The sequence below is a fragment of the Bubalus kerabau genome, chromosome 8 (genome assembly GCF_029407905.1).
Source record: "Bubalus kerabau isolate K-KA32 ecotype Philippines breed swamp buffalo chromosome 8, PCC_UOA_SB_1v2, whole genome shotgun sequence".
Taxonomy (NCBI): Eukaryota; Metazoa; Chordata; class Mammalia; order Artiodactyla; family Bovidae; genus Bubalus; species Bubalus kerabau.
The window spans coordinates 106,696,317-106,718,428 of record NC_073631.1 but is presented as its reverse complement, the minus strand read 5'-3'; the positions used below and the strand labels follow the sequence as shown (position 1 = coordinate 106,718,428).

The window sequence follows — 22,112 nt, the reverse complement described above, 5'->3', positions numbered from 1 at the left end:
TAGTGTTTACTGAATGAATGTGTAATAAAGCTGAATCGCTGAACACTCAAGTGAACATGGCTTATTAGAGGGGAGGCGGCATGGTGTCAGGAAGAAGAAATCACGCCTCACTAATCTCCTTGAGTTCTTTGAGCAGATACATAAGCATATGGATAAGAGGGAACTGCAGAGCCCAATTTAATTTGACTTTCAAAACCTATGAGAAAATCCCACTCTAAAGATGGTCTTCTAGAAATTGAGTCACTAAGGATTGTTTTTATCATGAATATGGGATTGGCTTAAAGACCATAAACTAAGCTGAAGATAAGTAGGTATATTTCCAGATGGAAAACTATAAACATTGGGATTTCCTAGAGATCTAATCCTTGATGGATCTTCTCACATGTTTGTGAATGACTTACAAGAGGAAGAGTGTATATTGAATCTCCAAGTACTACCTCAATCATCTGGGGAGAATGTTAAGTTGATGGAGAGTCAATTCACTTTGAACAAGGGTATATTGGATACTGAGGAGTCATTATGTGGTTGGGCCCTGGGGTATAAAACAGAAGGATAAGCTTCAAGTTAATCAAGTTAGGGTGAAAGTCATTATTCATTTACAGCAAATAGTCAAAGGCACAGTGGGAGTGACCGTGAAAATGATGGGAGTGACGTAGTCCGGGGGTGCCCAGCCTCTGGGATCTAATGCCTGATGATCTGAGGTGGAGCTGATGTAATAATAATAGAAATAAAGTGCACAATAAGTGTGATGTGCTTGAATCATTCTGAAACTATTCCCCACACCAAGCCTGTTGAAGAAAATTATCCTTCATGAAACCTGCCCCCAGTGCCAAAAAGGTTGGGTACCACTGATGCAGATGATCAATGCTGTTAAAGTTAAGAGAGGGGGAAGAGTAAATGAGAGTTGAAGTAGGGAAGGTTTTATGGGGGAGAAAGAATTTGAGGAGAGCCTGGAAGAATACCAAGGGTTTGGACAGGTGTAGGAAAGGTGGGGGACTCTCTTGTTAATAGCAATTGGACATGATGCTCTGGGACTGGAAGGTGAGTGTGTTTGGGGCAAGTAACCAATTACTCTGTGAAACCTTGACAATCCAGAAACATCACCTAGGCAGCTGTTGCGATAGCGGCAGTAGAAAAAGCCCTGGACTTGAATTGGGAGGTGGCACATGGATTCTATTAGTCTTCCTCCTATAACCTGAGTCTTATTTCTTTGTCAGTAAAATACAGATGATAACTGTACCAGTCTCTTAAGTTTCTGTGAAATTTAATGCGAAGAAACACTCTGGACAGCTCAACCAGTACAGAACGCAGGCGGGCACTGCTAATTTCTTTTCTAAGAAGACAGTCTCAGCCACCTCACCTCTAATAAGCCTTTCCCTTTTCCCATTCTGGGTGGAGCAGTGTTTTCCATGCTCACCATTCCATATTATACTGGTTTCCTTCCTCTCTGCCTCTGTCATTAGACTATGAGCTCCTCGAGGACAATACTGAGTTTTCTGTCTCTTTCTAATCGGTACCTAGACAGTGCCTGGTATATATCACAAGTGTGCAAAGGTTGGTCAAATAACCAACAAAAGAGTGAATATATTCCTATAAGAATGTATAGGAATGAATACATTCCTATAAGTGAATACTATTCCTATAAGGATGGAAGATGAGTTTAATTTGACAAAAAAAAAAAAAATATTGGCACATAGAGATTCTCTAAATTCTCACAAGCAACTGTTTATTCATTCACTTTAGACTATTTTCCAAAAATCAGCATGAAGGCTGTTGATCATGTCTATTAGGATTCTTATCTCCTCGTTTTTTGAAAATATGGACAGCCCTGACCTGTGCCATTTTCTGTCATCTCTTCCATTCTTTGGGCTTTCTCATCAAAGACAAAGAGTAGGATATGTACTTTGCAAAAAAAAAAAAAAAAAGATGGAATATATACCTCCTTTAGTGGGTTAGAGACTTGTTACTTGGGGATGAATTTCCCTCATCATGTTACTTGTCTTCCTTTTCCAATCTTAAGACATTGATACTCTCTGGGAAAGATGTAAGCACGGGAGTCTTGAAACGTTACTTTCCCTCTGATATTTGTTAACCTTCCTTGGTCTTCCTCAGACGCTTCACCTATGCTCTCTGGATTCCTCTAGCTTTGAACACAGCTTTAAAAACCCTCCCGGTTTCAGCATTTTTATCAGCTACCACTTCTCTTGAGCTTTCGCTTTCTTGAAGCATTTTTTAAATGTAAACGCTATTCTTTTGTAACAGTCCATCTCTTTTGAAAACTCAAAATCACTGGGGAGCTCAGTTTTGAGTTGAACTGATCTAAACCCTGTAAGAGACCCAATCATGTCTCTGTTAGATGTGACGTGTGGTCCTTGCATCTTAGAAGGATTCCCCCTCCATCCATACGCAGAAAGAAAATTACATACCATTCTGTTGGTAAAGTTACTGAACTTCTCAACCAACACCTGCTCAATCATGTCTGGCTCAGAGATAACAATAAACATCAGACGACCAAGATAGTACCTGGGAGGAATAAGAGAATTACTTTAAAATGTTTACCTTAAAATTACTTTAAAATGATAAATGTTGTATTTATCTGCTCTCTTCTCCTTTCCATAAAGAATTCACAGTGGCTTAGAAGCAGGGATCAAGGATAAATAGGGAGTAACGGTGTGGAGAAGATGAGGAAATACATGTGCTAAGCATGAGGAACAGCAGAGCTCTGATGACCTAACACCAAACTTCATTCCACAAACATTTATGGAATCCCACCTGGTACCAGTCCCTGGAGACTCTGGGATGAATAAGAGACAGTGTTTAGCCCCAGGAAACTCACCCCCTTGATGGGAAAGACAGATCTGTAAGTTTAAACACAATAATAAAGAATTTATAGGATCCAGTAGTAAGGAAAATGGTACAGGTCAGTGTTGTCCCTATTTTCCAAAATTGGGGAGACAAACATTCTAGCAAGAGAAGATCAGTGACTTGTATATACTGATCCTTGGGCAAAAGCCTAAAGTGTATTAACAAACCTCTATGAGAGTCCAGGGACGATGAAACCTGCTGGGAAAGACTGAACAACTGGGTGCTATATACCTACATGTGAAGGCGCTTAAGGGATGCTACAACACTGACGAAGAAACAGAGGGACTCCCCTAGTGGCCTAGTGGTTACGGCTTAGCCTTCCAATGCAGGGGATATGAGTTCAATCCCTTGTTGGGGAGGCTAAGATCACACAAGCCTTGGGGCCAAAAACCCAAAACATCAAGCAGAAGCAATATTGTAACAAATTCAATAAAGATTTTGAAAATGATCCACATCAAAAAAATCTTAAAAAAAAAAAAGAAATGGAGGAAAGTCTCAGGCAGTCAGCAGTGATGAATGCCAACGGGAAGCTGTTTAAGGACATACTGTTGTTTATTTATTAAATAGATCTTGCTATTTATTGAAGTTCAGAGGGGCATAAAAGCATGCAAGGCCCCGTCATAGCCTTGGGTCTCAGAACCTGGTAGCAGTGGCAGTTAAGTAATCACCATGCACTGTGACATCTGGCAAGTTTGGGTGACATTGGGCACAGCCCACTGAAAGCCTGGAGAAGACGGAATGAAGCCTTCCTAGAGGTGGTACTTCCTAAAGTGAGTTTCAAAGGAAGGGCAAGAATTAGTCCAGATAGGTGGGTGGCAAAGGGGAGTGAGGGTATGGCAAGCAGAGGAATCAGTTCGACAATTGCCCAGGGACAAGCATGCCTGGAGGAGCTATGAGCACTTGGCTAGCAACTGTATAAAGCCAACCAGAGAGATGACAAGTAGCCCCACTGCATAATGCCATGTTTTCAGTGTATAGGATTATTCTTCAGGATGTTATTTGATCACTGGCACATCCAGTTCAGAGCAGTAAAGAGCAGAGCAGTTCAAGTCACATGGCATGAAAGCAGCAAAGTTTGCTCTGATTTCTTAGTTACTTAGAGCTTTTCATAAGCTAAAAGTGTCCTGAATGTTTTAACTCTTCCCCTTCTTACTAACTAGGGAAAAAATAATATTTGTCTGGCACATGTCAGGCACTCAGAAATATTCATCTGAGTGATCATATTTCCCAAACTGTTAGAGAAATCTTTGGGACACAGGAATTCAACAGATGTGGTAGAAGAAAAAATATTCACTAGTTTTTTTTTATTATTATTATTGATTTTAGCCAAGAAGTCCAGAAATAACCCAATAAAACCAGGAACCAATGCTTTTATAAACTTTATGAGGCATGTCATAGAATTTTTTTGAGAATCTGGTAAAAACTGTGGACATTTCCCTAAGACATTTCCCATTCACAGCATTTTAAAATGAAATTTGAGGGATTCTTTGACACCTGAAATGAAAAAAGCCAATCTAGGAAGGTTACATATTATATGATTTCATTTGTATGTTTTTGAAACAGCAGTGAGATTAGTTGTTTCTAAAGGAAAAGAGATGAGTAGATTCTAAACTCTAGGGATGTGGGGGGTGTGATGGGGTTGTGTGACTGTAAAAGGCAGCACAGGAGAGTCTTGTGGTGACCGGTTTTGTATCTTAATGTACAGTAGTGATTACACAAACCTACACATCTGATAAAACTTCAGAGGATTCTACATACACACACACACACACGCGTGAAGGCTTGAAAGTCTGATAAAATTTGAGTAAGTGTTATGGATCATGCTGTATGTGCTCAGTTGCTTCAGTCGTGTCTGACTCTGCGATCCTATGGACTGTAGCCTGCTAGCCTCCCTCGTCCTTGGGATTCTCCAGGCAAGGATACTGGAGTGGGTTACCATGCCCTCCTCCAGGGAATCTTCCCGACCCAGGAATTGAACCTGTGTCTCTTGCATTGCAGGCTGATTCTTTACCCACTGAGCCACCTGGGAAGCCCATTATGGAGTGTATCAATGTTAATTTCCTGGTTTTGATAATGTGCTGTAGTTATGCAAGGGGTAACCATTGGAGGAAACAGGGTCAAGGGTATACAGGATCTTTTTGTACATTTCTTTTTGCAACTTCCTGTAAATCTATAATTATCTCAAAAAAAATTCAAATGTTCAAAAGTCACTTGGGCACTTAAACTATAGCCACAGCTCTGCTCCTCCGCAGAGCAGATCTAGTAGGCTGGGAGGCGCCCAGAAATCTACATCTGAACAGGCTCTCTGGATTCTGATGTAAAAGACTACTCCCACAATTCAAGAAATGCTATTCTAGGACAATGGTTTCAGCCTCAAGGACTGGTCAAAGCACTGGCCAGCGTTCAAAAAGTAGTGATGCCTGACCTCTTGACCAGCATCTCTGGGATGGGACCCAGTCCCTTCTAACTTTAATAAGCTCTCCAGTAACCAGTACTGACAATTGATTGACAGTAACCAGATTGGGGGACCCACAAACCCCATGTTAAAAACCCTGCTTAAGATTTAACTAAAGCTCACGCTGTGATCCTCATTTCCCTAAACACTTAGTTCTAAAAGGAAAGCATTTACATTGAGATGCACACCTATTTTGGTAACGATTCATTTGTATTGATTTAGTTATTACCAAAATAATTTTACATCAGTCAGTTCAGTTGCTCAGTCATGTCTGACTGCCACCCCATGGACTGCAGCATGCCAGGCTTCCCTGTCCATCACCAACTCCAGGAGCCTACTCAAACTCATGTCCATATAATCTGGATTTTCAAAGAAAAAAAACCCAAAATAATACTTCTACATTCAAATGAAAGTTGTCCTTCCAAGGGAGCACCTTGGGAGCCTTTGAGCTTTTTTCTAGTAATGTTGCTAATGCTAAAAACAATTTTGTCACCATTTCTTTAGAATTGCTTCAGAGCTGGTTTATGAACCTCGTGAGAAAACTGGCCCCATTTTACATGTAAATTGTGTAATCTTATGGATTTATATTTATACTAACACTCATCTGTAGCTTGAGGAGCTCCTGGAAAGATCTTGATCAGAGAAACATTTAAGGGAAGCTTGTTTTTCCTTTTGGATGTCTGGATGGCTGACCTGTTTTTGTCTGCCCAGCCCTCCTTGAGGAAGCACCCTCCCCCATTCCACCAGTTCTGGAGGAGCTGTTGATGACAGAACCTGCCCTTCTGGTCACGGGGGTGGACTCACCATCAGGCATGGCTGATTATGGTATCTCATCTCCTTGACAACAGTGACTGGTCCACAGGGTGGGTGCATGACTGAGTCAGGACCAGTCAGAATCCTTCACTGGGTGTATGTGTAAGTGTATACTTGGAGGCTGCTTGAGGAAAGCTCTGCTTTTCTCCTGAACGTGTTTAACTAGGAATATATGAACCCAGAACAGTCAGTGGCCATCTTTGTACCACATGCTGGCACAAACTCCAGGTCAAGGTATGCTTCCTGCAGTGTTCCTTGCATCTTTCAAGCTTAAATTAGCTTGCACTTTTAAGTGTGTTTGAGCTGGGTTTCTATCATTTGTAATCCAGAAGTCCTAAATATTGCAAGGTATTCCTTTTCCTTTTCAACCTTGTGAATACCTAATGCCATTCTGCCTCTCAAAACATACTTCCCCAAGAGGCTCTGATCTCGGAGGCTTCCCTGGTGGTCCAGCAGTTAAGAATCTGCCTTCCGATGCAGGGGACATACATTTGATCCTTGGTAAGGAAACTAAGATCCCACATACTTTGGGGCAACTAAGCCCATGAACTGAAACTACTGAGCCCCCATGCTCTGGTCCGCATGCCTCAGTGAAGATCCTGCATGTCACAACTGCTGCTGCTGCTGCTGCTGCTAAGTCGCTTCAGTCGTGTCCGACTCTGTGCGACCCCACAGATGGCAGCCCACCAGGCTCCCCCATCCCTGGGATTCTCCAGGCAAGAACACTGGAGTGGGTTGCCATTTCCTTCTCCAATGCATGAAAGTGAAAAGTGAAAGTGAAGTCGCTCAGTCATGTCCGACTCTTCACGACCCCATGGGCTGCAGCCTACCAGGCTCCTCCGTCCATAGGATTCTCCAGGCAAGAGTACTGGAGTGGGGTGCCATTGCCACAACTAAGACCCAACAAAGACCAATAGATAAATAAATAAATAAAAGAGGGTCTGATTACAGTTTTGTACACTGGTATGAATGTATGAATGGCCATACATTCATGTTACTGCCTCCTGAGGTGGGGTGAAAGTCATATCTGACTCTCCGTGACCTCTTGGACTATAGCCCACCAGGCTCCTCTGTCCATGGGATTCTCCAGGCAAGAATACTGGAGTGGGTAACCAGTCCCTTCTCCAGGGATCTTCCCAATCTAGGGATCGAACCTGGGTGTCCTGCATTGCAGGCAGATTCTTTACCATCTGAGCCACCAAGAAGCCCTGAGGGGGTGGAATACTGCAAAGCCGCGTGCCCTAGGGCCATGAGTCAGGATCCAGGATCACCCAGCTCCGCTGCTTACGCATACAAGTCTTATAGGTGGACTCCGGAAATTCTGCATTTCAGCTTCCTTGCCCCTGAAACGTGGGAGTAAAACCACACAATCTCAGCAGTTTACTCTGCTTTAAATCCTGTAGTTCTTATGAGTTAAAAAGGAAGTTAAATAATGGTCTTTGAATTTTAAGTCTACTTTCTATAGGGCATAGAGATCAAACCAGTCAGTCCTAAAGGAAATCAACCCTGAATATTCATTGGAAGGACTGATGCTGAGGCTGACGCTCCAATCCTTTGGCCACCTGATGTGAAGAGCCAACTCATTGGAAAAGATCCTGATGCTAGGAAGGATTGAAGGCAGGAGGAGAAGGGGATGACAGAGGATGAGATGGTTGGATGGCATCACTGATTCAATGGAAATTAGTTTGAGCAAACTCCAGCAGATGGTAAAAGACAGGGAAGCCTGACATGCTAAAGTTCATGAGGCTGTGAAGGGTCGGACATGACCTAGCAATTGAACAACTGTAGGGCTTGAAAACGCATCCTGTTAACAGTGGAATCAGTGAAGTATTTGAATGACTTGAAGACCCTTCTCAGAATCTTTGATAAGCACAATTGTTAGTGTTTATTGAGTGCTTACTACTACCAGCCATGTTCTGAGTACACTGCTTGTAGGATTTAATTTAATCCTCATAGGAAATGGACGGGGTAGTTACTATACCCACTTGTCAGAATAGAAAACTGACAAGAGATGTTAAGTTAAGAGATGTTAGCGATGTTAAGTAATTGCCCAAGATAGGGATTTGATTCCAATCTGACGGCTGCCAGAGCCGTCATGACGATGATGACAACGATGATGATGTCAAGACGATGGCCATGACCTTGCCATCGTCTATACCAGTGACACTCCTTCCCCAGGCCGAGCAGGTGTGTGAACAGCCAGTCTTCTAGCTGTGCAGACTGTGTCTTTTAAAGGTGGAAAGTCAGAGCAGCTTCTTGTTTAATGGCCCAGAAACAACCCTCCACCCCAGCCCAATTACGAAGGTAACTTCTTGCTCCCTTCTAATTGAAATGTATGGATCATCACTTGAGGGGGCAAAAAATTCTTAGCCAGTTACTCATTTATACTTATTTAGGCACATAAGAATGTTCTTGCTCAACTCTGAAGCACCTGGTGGAGAAGAAAATTTAGGCAAATCAGTGAAGTATTGTGCAGACAAAAATAATACTTGTTTGACTTGTTTAATTAGTTGTTTTCTTATTTTTTTTAAAAAAACTGACCAGTTGGTTCAATAAAATAGTTCACAATTGCCTTCTGGGAATAGAGGCCTGGTGGAGTGCTGCTTTTAGCCTGTGGGCTGCCTGGGTCTGTTCTAGAAGGCCTGCCCCTGCTAGGGTGGCTGAGCTATAAAGGGTGGTTGATCTGGACGTACCTACAATCATCAGTATGAAAAGATGTCTAAGTCAACAGCTAAATGGAAAAGCACATTGGGAAATAGTACATACAGTTGTGGAAATAAATAATAGTCCATTTGATGGTTAGCTCGTTCAACAAGCACATATTGAGCACAAACTGTCCGGCACTAGGCTCACGTATGTTAACAGTATTCCTGGAAAAACTCTGGAGGAAGATGTATTAGCTAACGGTGCATATCATGGGGACTTCTACTTTTCACATTGTGTATCTTTAATAGGGGCTTCTCAGGTGGTGCAGTGATAAAGAATCTGCTGGCCAATGCAAGAAACACAGGATCAGTCCCTGAGTCAGGAAGATCCCCTGGAGGAGGGCATGCCAACCCACTCCAGTTTTCTCAGCTGGAGGATCCCATGGACAGAGGAGCCTGGTGGGCTACAGTCCGTGGGGTCACAAAAAGAGTCTGACATGACTTAGCGACTGAATAACAAACAAATCTCTTTAATGTTCCACTAGTTTACAGTGAGTGCTTTTGTAATAAGAAAAAAAAAAGAGGTTTGTCTTGTTAGGAGCTGAGGTGGGTGTCGGCCGTGGCGCAGCTGCCAGAACTCAGGTTCAAGGCCGTGTCCTTGTGATTTAACAGCTGTGTCACCTTGAGCAAACCACAACCTCCCTGAGCCAATTTCCTGGATAAAGAGGCTGTTATGAGGGTCAGATGAGAAACAAGAGAATGCTTTGTCTGTAGTAAGGTTTTAGGCAAATGCTGCCCATGATAACCTCCCAATCAGGCGTGGAGGCCCCTGCTCATGGGGGTGGGTTGGGTGCCTGCTGGTGTCACTTTGTAGGCAGTGAAGAAGCTGGGTGAGAAGCGGGTCAGGTGACATGCCACTCCCTTCCCTCGCTTTAGCACAAAGAACCTGAATGCGCTTCCGGAGACTTCAGGTTTCCAGGTAGAGACTGAAGAACTGATGGGGGCCTCTTTTGTTGGTGTTCAGTCGCTCAGTCGTGTCCACCTCTCTGTGACCCCATGGACGGCAGCCTGCCCGGCTTCCCTGTCCTTCACCATCTCCCTGAGTTTGCTCAAACTCATGTCCTCTTGAATCAGTGATGCCACCCAACCGTCTCATCCTCTGTCATCCCCTCTCCTCAGGCCCTCAATCTTTCCCAGCATCAGGGTCTTTTCCAAAGATGCAGGCCTCTAGCATCTGACGACTGCTAAACAGTGAGCATCAGATGACTCCTTGCCTCGGTGTCAGGGCCACGTCCCAGCAGGTTGAGGAGGCTAATAGGGTAACTGTCATCCTGGCCTTCAGTCTGACCTCTGACCCGGACTATGGATGAGAAGGTGGTGTGCAGCTCAGTGGGGAAGGGTGGGCGTTGAGTGCTGGAGATCCCACGTGAGTGATCAGTCTCTAAAATGTTCCAAGGGAGCTAAGTAGCCATCCAAGGCTGGGAGAGGGCCCCGGGCGGGCTGGGCGGCCCACAGTCCTGCAGAGAAACTATGGGCTCACAGTCCTGCGGCTCCTTCCCAGCTTGGCTCAGGGGAGCATCCTGCCTTTTCTCATTAGCAATCTGAATCTGTCATTAGAACAAGGCAGGCTTGAGTTAGCAGAGAGGCGGAGCCCACTCAAGTTGCTGGGGACGCTTTTCTTGAGGAGCCAGTGATAGACATAGGTCCCTGGAGTCGGGAGCTGCTTTCTTCTGGCTACTTCCTACTGCTCAGATCAGGGTATGCATTACCTGCCCAGGGAAACCTCGGGGTGCTGGTGCCCAGGGGTGGATCCTGACCTCACAGAGCCCCTCGGAGCCACAAGGACTGAGTCAGCCTTTTCCCTCTCTGCGATACTTGGAGCCGGATCGGCTCTCCTCTCCTGCCCTCAGATGCTGGTGGACTCTCTGGCTCTTCGCTTCCCAGCTGGACATTGGACCTTGCACTCAGATGTATGCCTCCACCCCTCTGACTTGTCTTCCTGACCAGCTGCTTATCTGCACATGGGCCCTGATTCTGTTTATCCACCAGGGCTTTGTGAAATGCAAGTCTGGGGATTCGCCTGGTGGTCCAGGGGTTAAGACTGCGTTTCCACTGCAGGGGACTTGGGTTCGATCCCCGGTCAGGGAACTTAAAATGCTGTGTGCCTCTTGCAGTCAAAAAAAAAAAAAAAAAAAAAGCTAATCTGATTGTAGCTCCTTCAGTGGTTTGTCTCCACGAAAGACTTTGGGATTCCTGAGCACATTGTGCAAACGTCCTTCACAGCCCGGCCCCTGCCTTGCTTCTGGCCTCATCCCTCCCTATTGCCCACCACTCAAGAGCCAGCACCAATGATCAACCTTTCTTCCTGACACGCTCCATCACCTCTCACATCCACGGGGGCCTTTGCCCATGCCTGTCCCCTGCCTCCCGGGATCAATCTTCTCTTTCTATCTTGCCAGGTTAATTTCTAGCAGTACTCCACTAACTGTAGCTCTTTTGGCTACATTTTTACTTGGTTGTGAGTGGTTTAAATGCAAGGATCTGGTCTTTTTCTAACATTGAGGTCTAACATTGGTATTACAGGGTTGAATGTATTATAGGAGTTCTGTAATGTTAGTGGAGCAGGCTATATGTAGGCCCAACCTCTTAAGCCCCCAAGCCCAGGCCCATCTCTCTCACTAGGACACTGAAGTAGCTCCCTATACGGATTGCTGGTCCCAGACCAACAGCCCCATCAAGGCCAAGTCTACCTTTGTGAAACAGAAACTGACCATGCTATCCCACTACCAGCAAACCTCTTATGACTTTCTAATGTTTGAAGCAAAAAAGTCCAAGCTTCTTAACTGCAGTGAGGAACCCTGTAGGAACTCTCTCCTTGTCCCACTCCTCTTCCACCAAGGAGAGTAAAAAAGCTGGCTTCAAACTCAGCATTAAAAAAATGAAGATCATGGCATCCTGTCCCTTCACTTCATGGCAAACAGAAGGGGAAAAAGTGGAAACAGTGACAAATTTTATTTTCTTGGGCTCAAAAATCACTGTGGACGGTGACTGAAGCCATGAAATTAATAGACGCTTGCTCTTTGGGAGGAAAGCTATGACAAACTTAGACAGTGTATTAAAAGGCAGAGACATCACTTTGCCGACAAAGGTCTATCTAGTCAAAGCTATGGTTTTTCCAGTAGTCATGTATGGATGTGAGAGTTGGACCATAAAGAAAGCTGAGCACCAAAGAATTGATTTTCAAACTGTGGTGCTAGAGAAGACTCTTGAGAGCCCCTTGAACAGCAAAGAGATCAAACCAGTCAATCCTAAAGGAAATCAACCCTGAATATTCATTGGAAGGACTCATGCTGAAGCTGAAACTCCAATACTTTGGCCACCTGATTCAAAGAGCTGACATTGGAAAAGACCCTGATGCTGGGAAAGATAGAGAGCAGAAGGAGAAGGGGACGGCAGAGGACGAGATGGTTGGATGGCATTATTGACTCAATGGACATGAGTTTGAGCAAACTCCAGGAGATAGTGAAGGACAGGGAAGCCTGGCGTGCTGAGGTCCACGGGGTCGCAAAGAGTGGGACACAACTGAGTGACTGAACAGCAACAACAACACATGTTCTAACAACTAAGACAACATTTGAAAAAAGAATGCACATATTGCCCTGAAAGTAGTTCTCATCATGACCCACAGATGTCGCTGTGTTCACCATGAACATTGAAGATATCCCAGGAAGCCCCTGTGAATTATCTATGGCACCTTTGGGTGCCTTAGCGCACAGTTTGGGAACTGTAACCATACATTGCTGCTATGAAACTGTTATTTGCGGTTCCCTTTTTTGCACTGCTTCTCTATGTTTCCGTTCCTTTGCACATGATTGGTGCTCTGAAGCCCTGATCTGCATCTTATCTGAAAAACCTTTCTGACAGTCAGGTCACCTGTCGCTTCTTCTGTGGAGTCTTCTCGGACCCTTCATTTCCCATAGTTTCCATGTCATCTTGTCCATTCATCTATTGATTTGCATCTCACTGTTTTATTTCTTGGGCTTCCTTGACAGTCTCCTCACTACTCTGTGAGTTCTTTGAGGACAAAGCCCTGTCTTGTTTGTCTTTCATCCCCGAGAAGCTGGCAGAGCACCTCGTACCAACAGGTAACTGGGAAGACGATTCTGTGGCTGCCTTTCTAGTTCTAAGAAATCACTTCTTATTCTCCCGGGTTCTCAGTTCCTGCTACTGGCAGATTGAAGCCAAACTTGAACCTCGTTTCTCTTTATTGGCCTTTATCTTGTGTTCTTGAAGTCACTGGTCCCCATCCCTCTGAAATGTGTGGCTAACTTTGTCTTTCTTTTCTACTGCTTGGCAGGGGCATCACCTTTGTGTCCACCCTACTGGCTTCTTCACCTGAGCGCTAATCTTTGTGGTCATCCCAGGTCTGGCTGTGTGTGGGGTCACCATGGTGAGCCAGGCTCCTGTTGCAAGCCAACGGCTCTGACAGAGATCTCGTTTGAATCAGGGATTTCCTGATGTGTTGGCACTGAGATCTTGCTCCAGCAGAGAGTGAGGTCAGCAGAGAGCCTTCCGCGTCCCTTCAGGGTCACCTAACAGCAACTGGCCACCCTTTCTGTATCTCCATCTCTAGCCATCAGCTACCCCTCCTCCCACCATCCCACCCTAAGGTCCTTCTCTGACTGTTCTCACTGGGTAGACCATTGTTCTTTTCTCCTCCTCATCTTCCCATTATTCCAGACTGTACTTGACTACTGCCTCCTCCTGGAAGCCTTCTCTGCTTTCACTGGCCCATGATTCTACCCAATTCCTGGCTTCAGGTTGTCTGTTCAATGTGGCATATTCAATCCCTCGTTACCCAGCATTCTTGCATGACTTAGCCCAGGTCTGTGTTTCTCTTCTAAATTAGGTGCCAGATTTTCTTCAGGAAAGGAGATATGAGTGATACTTTTGTGAGAAGAGTGGAGCAGTTTCTCCCACCACCATCAGCCCAGGGATAGACACTCCACGGAAACCAAATTATCTGTTGAGTGGACAATGTCTGGGGTGGGGCCAAGAGGGAGCTAGTTCTTCAGATGTGGGGGTACCGTCTTGTCAGTCTTAGACACATAGACACAGACTGAAGTGAGTGTGGGAAAGCTCAGAAAGAGGGGAGGAACGGAGAGCCCTCCCCAAATGAGTGAGGATCTGATGGTAGAGAGGGCATTGCATTTGGAATTAGAACTGGGTGACATGGGGCCAGGTCCTTGAGTCTTGGGGGTCACAGTCTATTCACCTGGCAGAGATATCGGGTGGAAAAGCAGGTCTCATTACTCTTCGTTAGGGACCTTCTACCGCTGTGAACATGCTTGCGTGGTCCCTGTGTGGGTTTCTAAGTAGTGAGAACAGGGGCTTAATAAGGAATCAGATCTGAGTTCACATAAGTGGGCCTGGAAGACAAAGGGCCCTTCTAGTTCTTGGTGAATTGTGGCTGCGTCAAGCTCTAGTCAAGCTTTCTCCCAAACAGAGCTGTGGCTAAAGGAGGGAATTGGGCAGCAATGGGGGAAAATGATCTGAAGCAAACCTATAATGATAAACCTCTCTACTCTATTGGATACACCCGCCCATTTAATTTATTCAGTTAATAAAACTTATTCCCCAGAGGGGGACAGGCAGAGGTAAGCTACAAACCAATCTGCCCGTGTGAGCATGAATATATATGTATATCTCATAACAATAAAAAAAGAGTAATTAAGAGATGTATTGAAGTGTACAGAAATCCTGAAGGACACTGAAGTTTCCAATTCGAGTTACTGTCCTTGGTGCAAATTTAATTCACTAGGGAACAGATAAATAAAAAGGAAGAAAAAACAAATTCAGAACAGATGTTAGGCAAGCAATTTTTTTCACAGTAAGAATCATAAACATGAAGAAGAGCCTATAAGGCAAAGTTGTTGATGCAAACAGCGTCAAGCTACTAAATAAATAGTTAGATGGCACCGCAGGGACAAAGAAACATTAAAATAGTCATTTGGCTGTCCCAGAATATTTGCGCCCACACGGTTATGCCCAAGTGTGTAGATTTGCAAGCATCAGAAGGAAGTGTGTGTGTGTGTGTGTGTGTGCGCGTGCGCATGCGTGCATATGCCTACTATTATATAGAATATGTGCAGGACATATATTTGTGTGATAGTGTGTAGCAAAATCTCCTCTCCCTCAATGATGTGTGAACTCAGAATATGAATTGAGGGGCTTGGCAAGAGCTAGAATGAGCCCTGAAAAGACATTGTGGCCTGGAACTCCATGCCACCCGAGGAATGTGCTGTCTTGGGCTAGGTATTATTAGAAAGCCCAGATGTGGAACTGTCAAGAAAGGAGAATTTAATGGCCAAAGAATTTTAGACACAGCTGGGGAAAAATAAGAGGTGGGGCAGTGAGGGGATGGAAATTAAAGCACAGATCATAGTATTTCAGGAACAGAAAGAAGCTTGACAATGATCATTCTAGCCAATCACCCCCATTTCATAGCTAGGAAAACAGAGGTTGCAAGAGGTGAGATGATTGGGTGGGCAGCATTTGAACACAGGCCATCGCCCTGGAGCAGCCCCTGTGCAGCAGGAGGCATGAGAGGCCAGAGAATATCCACATGCAGAACTGGGGAAATTCACCTCAGAGTTAGCTAGGGCTCCTGCAGTGGGCACCCCTCTGGGATGGCAGGTGGCTGCAAGAGGACCTTTGAAAGCCCACCCTGAGGGGCTGAGGCATCATGGTCAGGATCCCTACTCCCTGCGGGGGTGGGGGCTGTGCTGGTGGAGACCACTGACAGTTCCTTTGGTTTCACATCAGCCTGGGAGGCAGACAGGTGCTCAGGTATCTGTTAAAAGTGAGGATGATGGTGAAGTCACTCATTCTAGTCCCACAGCTGGGAAGGGCTGAGCTCAGACCAGACCCAGCTCTGCTTTCCAATCCAGTGCTCTTTCTGTCACCTTAGGCAGACCCCTAAGAGTAGGGCTAGAGAAAAGGTTTCCCTGGGGAGAGAAACCAATGATCTGAGAGCAGAGCCCAGCCCAGTGGAGTGCATCATAAGAGTCTGTCCTTCACCTTATCATATGGGTCCCAAGATGGTCTGATGTGGGATTAAATCAATTCTATATTTTATGGGCTAATTCCTGGATGGATGGCTCATAAGTCACAGATGGGGAAAGATTACAGATGCTGCCACCCAAACACTTGACTTTAGGATGAAGGACTTCCCCCAAGTCCTTTCATTATGTTCCAGGGAAATAATACTAATTACCAAAATCACCAAAACCTAAGACCTTCCCGTTTGAGGTTTTCTTGGGGACAAATTTGTCCTGAAAGGCGCATATTCAGTGGAGATTCCTTTGGTTATTCAGCAAATAGTTCCCGAGCACTTTTTGTGCAGTCTAGGCCCTGGGAGTATCCAAGCAAACAAGAGACAGAGTTCCTGTCCTCATGAACTTTATACTCCAGCAGGACAGTAAACAATGGCATGCCCTGCTGTTAGGGCCATCATCCTAAGGCAGGAGTGCGCGGAGTGTCCAAGGAGCAACCAAGGGGACAGGGGAACGGAAATGGCTTTGGATTAACAAGGGCTTCCCAGGTGGCTCAGTGGTAAAGAATCTGCCTGCCAATGCAGGAGACAGAGGTTCAATCCCTGGGTCGGGAAGATCCCCTGGAAGAGGAAATGGCAACCCACTCCACTATTCTTGCCTGGAGAATTCCATGGACAGAGGAGCCTGGCAGGCTACAGTCCATAGGGTTGCAAAGAGTTGGACATGACTGAGCACTCATGTGCATAACAAGGAGAACCTGCCCTCCCCTGTGCTTACCTCTTACTAACCACATGTCATTCTTGTCTTAAAGTCACCGATGTTTCCAAATATTGGACTGGCCAAAAAGTCCATCAAATCCAAAACAGACTTTTTGGTCACCCCAATAAATTGAAGCTAATGCAATTAGGTCAGGTAAACTTCAAGTGTTCTTGGGATAGTCACATGAGATACTGTATTGAAAGGCCAAGACCCAGACAGAGGACTGGAAAATGGTCATGGATTAATAACATTTTACTACATGTGGCCCCAGGGAACAAAGATCTCTCTTTCCTACGGTCTTAAAAGCAGGCCATACAGCCCATAGAATGCATGCACAGGCCCAGAAAGGGCCCAAAAAAGGATGTCCACTGCAGCCTTGTTTGCTGGAGGCCACTGGGTATCCCCCTCTGGGAGAATGGATGGGAAAGCCGGGCGGGGTTGCACTGCAGAATGACAGGCAGCAGTTGGAGGTAACAGACTTGATGGGTGCACAGCGTCATGATGGAGCTTCAAAGTGTAGTGTGAAGTAAAGAAACTAAAGGATAAATGAGTGATATGACACAACCATTGGCATGAGCTGAAGCGTCCCTTGGACAGAAAGTAGATCAAACCAGACTATCCCAAAGGAAATCAACCCTGGAAATTCCTTGAAAGGACTGATGCTGAAGCTCCAATACTTTGGCCACCTGATGCAAAAGGTCAACTCATTGGAAAAGACCCTATTGCTGGGAAAGATTGAGGGCAGGAGGAGAAGCAGATGACAGAGGATGAGATGGTTGGCTGGCATCACTGACTCAATGGACATGAGTTTGAGCAAGTTCTAGGAGATGGTGAAGGACAGGGAAGCCTGGTGTGCTGCAGTCTATGGGGTTGCAAAGAGTCGGACATGACTGAGCGACTGAATAACAACAAAGAAAACACACGTGAACAATACCCAGTTTGCAAGAACTTGCAACACCCACCCCTCTCCCAAAACACACATTAAGCACAATGGAATGGTTGTCTTTTGGGAACAGGAAGGGATCAGAGAGAAAGGTGTGGGAATAAAAGGGAATCACACATGCAAAATATGAGGCTGTGTCCCCAGTTCTCCACAGCACCACAGAATAAACACACTCCCACCCACACAACCTCCAAAGGGAGGTGATTAATAATCACTGGCGGTAACGCTGATAATTTACAATGGTGAAGTAAACTCTTCTTATCAATGCCTGTTTTTCATGTGGAATTCTTTAGAAGTAAAATGCTGCTGCTTATTAGATCAGCATTTCCTTTCAGTGCCTGTTCTCCATATTCTAGTCCCAAGAGACATTCCAGAAAGGGGGGGAAAAAAAAGTTCTGTGGTCAAATAAACACTGCATACTAAATTTCCCTCTTGGAGATGTTCCAAGCACATTATTAAGTGAACAGTTCTGAGAGACCTGTGTTCCATGGATTAATCCAGTGTTTCCAGCCACTGACCGAGGGGAACTCCCCACTTTAGTTCCATGTAACAATTATTTTTGTCAATGGAAATGGTCCAGAGGCTGCACTGTGGGAAATGCCACTGGAGGATAAGAGGCGGGTGATTCCAGATTCCAAGTGTAGCCTGCGGCTCCCCCACCCCCTGCTCTATCCCAGCGTGGCCCGGCAATCCTTCCAGGGCTCTGTTCCCAAGCCACCTTGGACCCAAAGTCTCAGTCACAGTTACAACTGATGGTGGCGAGGATGGTGCTGTCTTCCCCTCCGCTGTGTTCCATCTCCTCATTATGTAGGGAATGATCGTTTTCTCTCTAGAAGTCAAAGCCAACATCAGTGATTAATGTTGCCTAGTCCCTTATTCCTTGTAACTAACTAGTAGTTCAATTCTGCTGTCCTTTATGAAAGTCGACCTGTCTTTTCCTCATGTTTCTGTTGTTTCAAATCACTGTTATCACTCACCTGGGTTGTTAGGATGGTTGTCTGCTTGTCTTTTATAAATTCCATCCTCCCTTTTCATCCCTGCTGGCTCAGATGATAAAGAATCTGCCTGCAAGGCAGGAGACCCAGGTTTGATCCCTGGGTTGGAAAGATCCCCTGGAGGAGGGCATGGCAACCCACTCCAGTATTCTTGCCTGGAGAATCCCATGGACAGAGGAGCCTGGTGGGCCACAGCCCATGGGGTCGCAAAGGGTTGGACACGACTGAGCGACTCACACACACACACACACACACATACACACACCCTTCATTCCTCACCTTGCCCTTCTCCATTCTGTGCATCTGTACAATAACCTACTTCAAATAGCCCACTTTTTTAGCACCATTCCTTAGATCCATCTCCCCCCCTGCCACTGCAGAGAGGTTGTCCTCTCCAGTGTCCAAACCATCACGTTTTCTTAGCACACCTTTGTCCTCTATAGTCTCCCTTTCAACATCTCAGCTAAAACCTCTAAACTTCCTTCCAAGCCTATGTGCCTGAGCCCACAAGCCACCTGTCAGCTCTCCCTTACCTGGGTAGCTACAGAGCTAGCTAAACTCTCAATGAAAGCACACGCTGTGCTCTGGGGAGGACCCAGGGGAGTTCAGTGCGTCTCCTCCAGCAAACGGCCACAAAGCTGGAACACAGGCCTCGAAAAATAGCTAAAAGACTGTGTGAAAGAAGCACAGAGGGAGAAAACTCAGAGGCTACAAATGACAGGGACCCGATCTTGACAAATTGCTGCAGGTAGGAAACCTGGAGATGGAAGGTTCTGGGGAGAGAAGAGTAGGCCTTGGGAACGAGAAAGAGTTCCAGACAGAGAAGGTTATGTTTAAATGAGACCCAAAGGCCACAGTGACCTGGTGGGAAAGAGGAAACTTGGAGGGGGCTGAAAGCAGAACTGAAGAGCAAACACATAAATTGTAAAAGGCTTGGCAGAGAGGAGTGAGATAAGGCGAGAAGGGGCTCTGGGTAAGGACTACTGGGAATTTATTAAAACGAACTGAATTTATGGTGCAGTACAAGCATCTGTTGATAACGGGGCGAGTCTGGTAAAGAATGTGCTCACTGGCTTGTAGTCAACAGGAAGCCGGGGCAAGATGACAAGGTCCGGGCATTCCGATCAGAAATGTGTCATTCAGGCTGGCCAGCAAGGTTCCGGAGCACAGGGAGGGGCTTACATTTCTTCTGGAGGTCACTTTTGAGGTTAGAAGCAAGAAGTGACAGCCACTCAGTCACGGTCAAAAGGAAAAATACAGCATCGCAACTCCAAATGCAGCTGCTCCAGAAAACAGTAGAGCAGTTCTGCAAAAATTAAACATAGGGCTTCTGGAGGCTCAGCGGTCAAGAATCCACCTGACAATTCAGGAGACATGAGTTCCATCCTTGATTCAGGAATATCCCACATGCCACGGACCAACTAAACCCATGCACCACAACTACAGAGCCTGTGCTCTAGAGCCCGGAGAATCACAATTAATGAGCCCACGTACTGCAAATACTGAAGCCCACATACCCTAGAGCCTGTGCTTTGCAACAAGAGAAGATCCAGCAATGAGAAGCCCGTGCATCGCAACTAGAGAGTAGCATCCGCCACTAGAGAAAAAAAGCCCTCGCAGGAACAGAGACCCAGCACAGCCAAAAAATAAAGTAATCAATTAATAAAAAAAGTATCAAGCCTAGAATTAACATAGGATCCCAGCAATTCCATTTATGGATATAGATCTTTTAAAAAAAAATGAATAGGAGGCATTGAAGAGAGATTTGTGCACTGGTGTTCATAGCAGCGTTATGAACCTCAATAGCTCAAGGGTGGAAGACACCCAAGTGTTCATCAATGAACAGATGGACAGATGAATGGATAAACAGAATGTAGTAAATAAAAAATAGATTTTTATTCAACCCTAGAAGGGAAGAAAATTCTGATACATGCTCCATGGATGAGCCCTGAGGACATTATGCCGAGTGAAATAAGCCAGTCACAAAAGGACAAATACCGTATGATTCCACTCATATCAAGTACCTAGACTAGTCAAGTTCATAGAGACAGGAAGTAGAATGGTGGCTTCTCAGGGCTAGGGGAAGGGAGAATGGAGAGTTATTGTTTAATGGGTAGAGAGTTTCCATTTTTCAAGATGAAAAAGAGTTCTGGAGAAGAATGGTGGTCATGGTTGCACAATGTGAATGCACTTCATGCCACTGAACTCTACACTTAAAACTGGCTTGGATGGGGTCATCTCGGTGGTCCAGTGGTTAAGAATCTGCCTGCCAGTGCAGGGGACCAGAGTTCAATCCTTGATCCAGGAAAATCCCACATGCCACGGGGCAACTGTTGACCCTGTGCTCTAGAGCCTATGTGCCACAGCTGCCGAACCCACATGCTAGAGCCTGTGCAGGAGAACCCAACCTCTAGCAGAGAAGTCTAAGGTTTGGGGGCATCAGTTAAGAATCTTTGGGCCGGAGTCTTTTGCAAAGATCCAAGGGCCATGTCACTCGTAAGATACAACCTGTGCTCCAGCAGTGAGAAGGTGAAGAGAGCTTGAGGAGTTACAGACAACTTTCAAGGACAAATGGAAGGTCCACTCAAGAACTGCCTCTCTGGTGGGTCCTATGACCCAGGTACTGCATTCACAACAGAGAACACGGAGTGGAACAAACTAGAGAGGGCTTGGAGTCCCTTCTCCCGGAGGTCCTGCTGTGAAGGGCCGTGGTCTCGATTAATACCAGGACGCCCATTTCCCCTGTAGCCTGAGTAGCATCAAGAGGTGTTGGTGGATGTTGTACCACAACAGACCACACTTCCCACGTCCACCTAGCATGTGGTGACAGGCCATCCACCAGCCGTGTGTTCAGAGCAAAGATTAGTGAGCTCTTCTCTAAGCAGAGGCAAAAATAGAATCATCTGCTCACAGTGCCTCCTTGGTGGTTAATGTGGGGAGTGTGGTAAACATGTCAGAGAGTCAGGCCTTTAAAAACAGGCCAATAAACTGAGAGCCTCACCCAGAGTGGAAAAGTTGATATAGTGGGCTGCAGAATTCTTGCATCTTGGGGGTGAGATGGGGGAGAAGTTGTTAGGAACATGATCTTGAGATGTGAAAAATGATCAAGGGACTTATTTGAGTAGTTAAGTTTCTATGATCTGCCCCAGGCCTGCAGGCATCATAAAACCTGGCAGTGCCTTGCTGGGAATTACTTCGTGTCCACAGCTGCAGAAATGTTACACAGAAGACTGACCAGGAAGAATGGGAATGTATAGTAAACAATCCAAACTCTGAAAGATTTAAGGGTCCTGAGGAAGAAAGGAGAACATGTTCCATTTTAAAGATAAACTTTGATTACTCAAACCAGTAGAATTTCAAATGTGTGCAGTATCTGACTTTTTTTTGGTTGACAACTTACACTGTGGATCTAGAGTTAATTTGGTTTTGCATTGCCTTTTGCCCTCTGTGAGGAACACACTTTAAAACTGTTTTTGTTTTTTGTTTTTAAATCATTCAATGGTTGTGAGAACTTATTTGAGAGAAGTTTTTCTGCTTACAAAATAGTGATCAAAGAGGAACTTGAAGCTCCATGGGAACTAG

General features: G+C 45.4%; 1 protein-coding gene and 1 long non-coding RNA gene across 13 annotated transcripts in view; one reads left to right on the top strand and one right to left on the bottom strand.

Annotated features, from left to right (window-relative positions):
* TBXAS1 (thromboxane A synthase 1) overlaps positions 1 to 22,112 on the bottom strand; it is a 173,959-nt gene that overhangs the window by 91,974 nt on the left and 59,873 nt on the right. Inside the window, exon 4 of the mRNA XM_055591076.1 lies at positions 2,427 to 2,523. Coding sequence (XP_055447051.1) covers positions 2,427 to 2,523 — 97 coding nt within the window. The remainder of the gene's footprint in view (positions 1 to 2,426; positions 2,524 to 22,112) is intronic.
* LOC129659572 (uncharacterized) overlaps positions 1 to 22,112 on the top strand; it is a 143,555-nt gene that overhangs the window by 84,173 nt on the left and 37,270 nt on the right. The gene's annotated exons all lie outside the window — the stretch shown is intronic.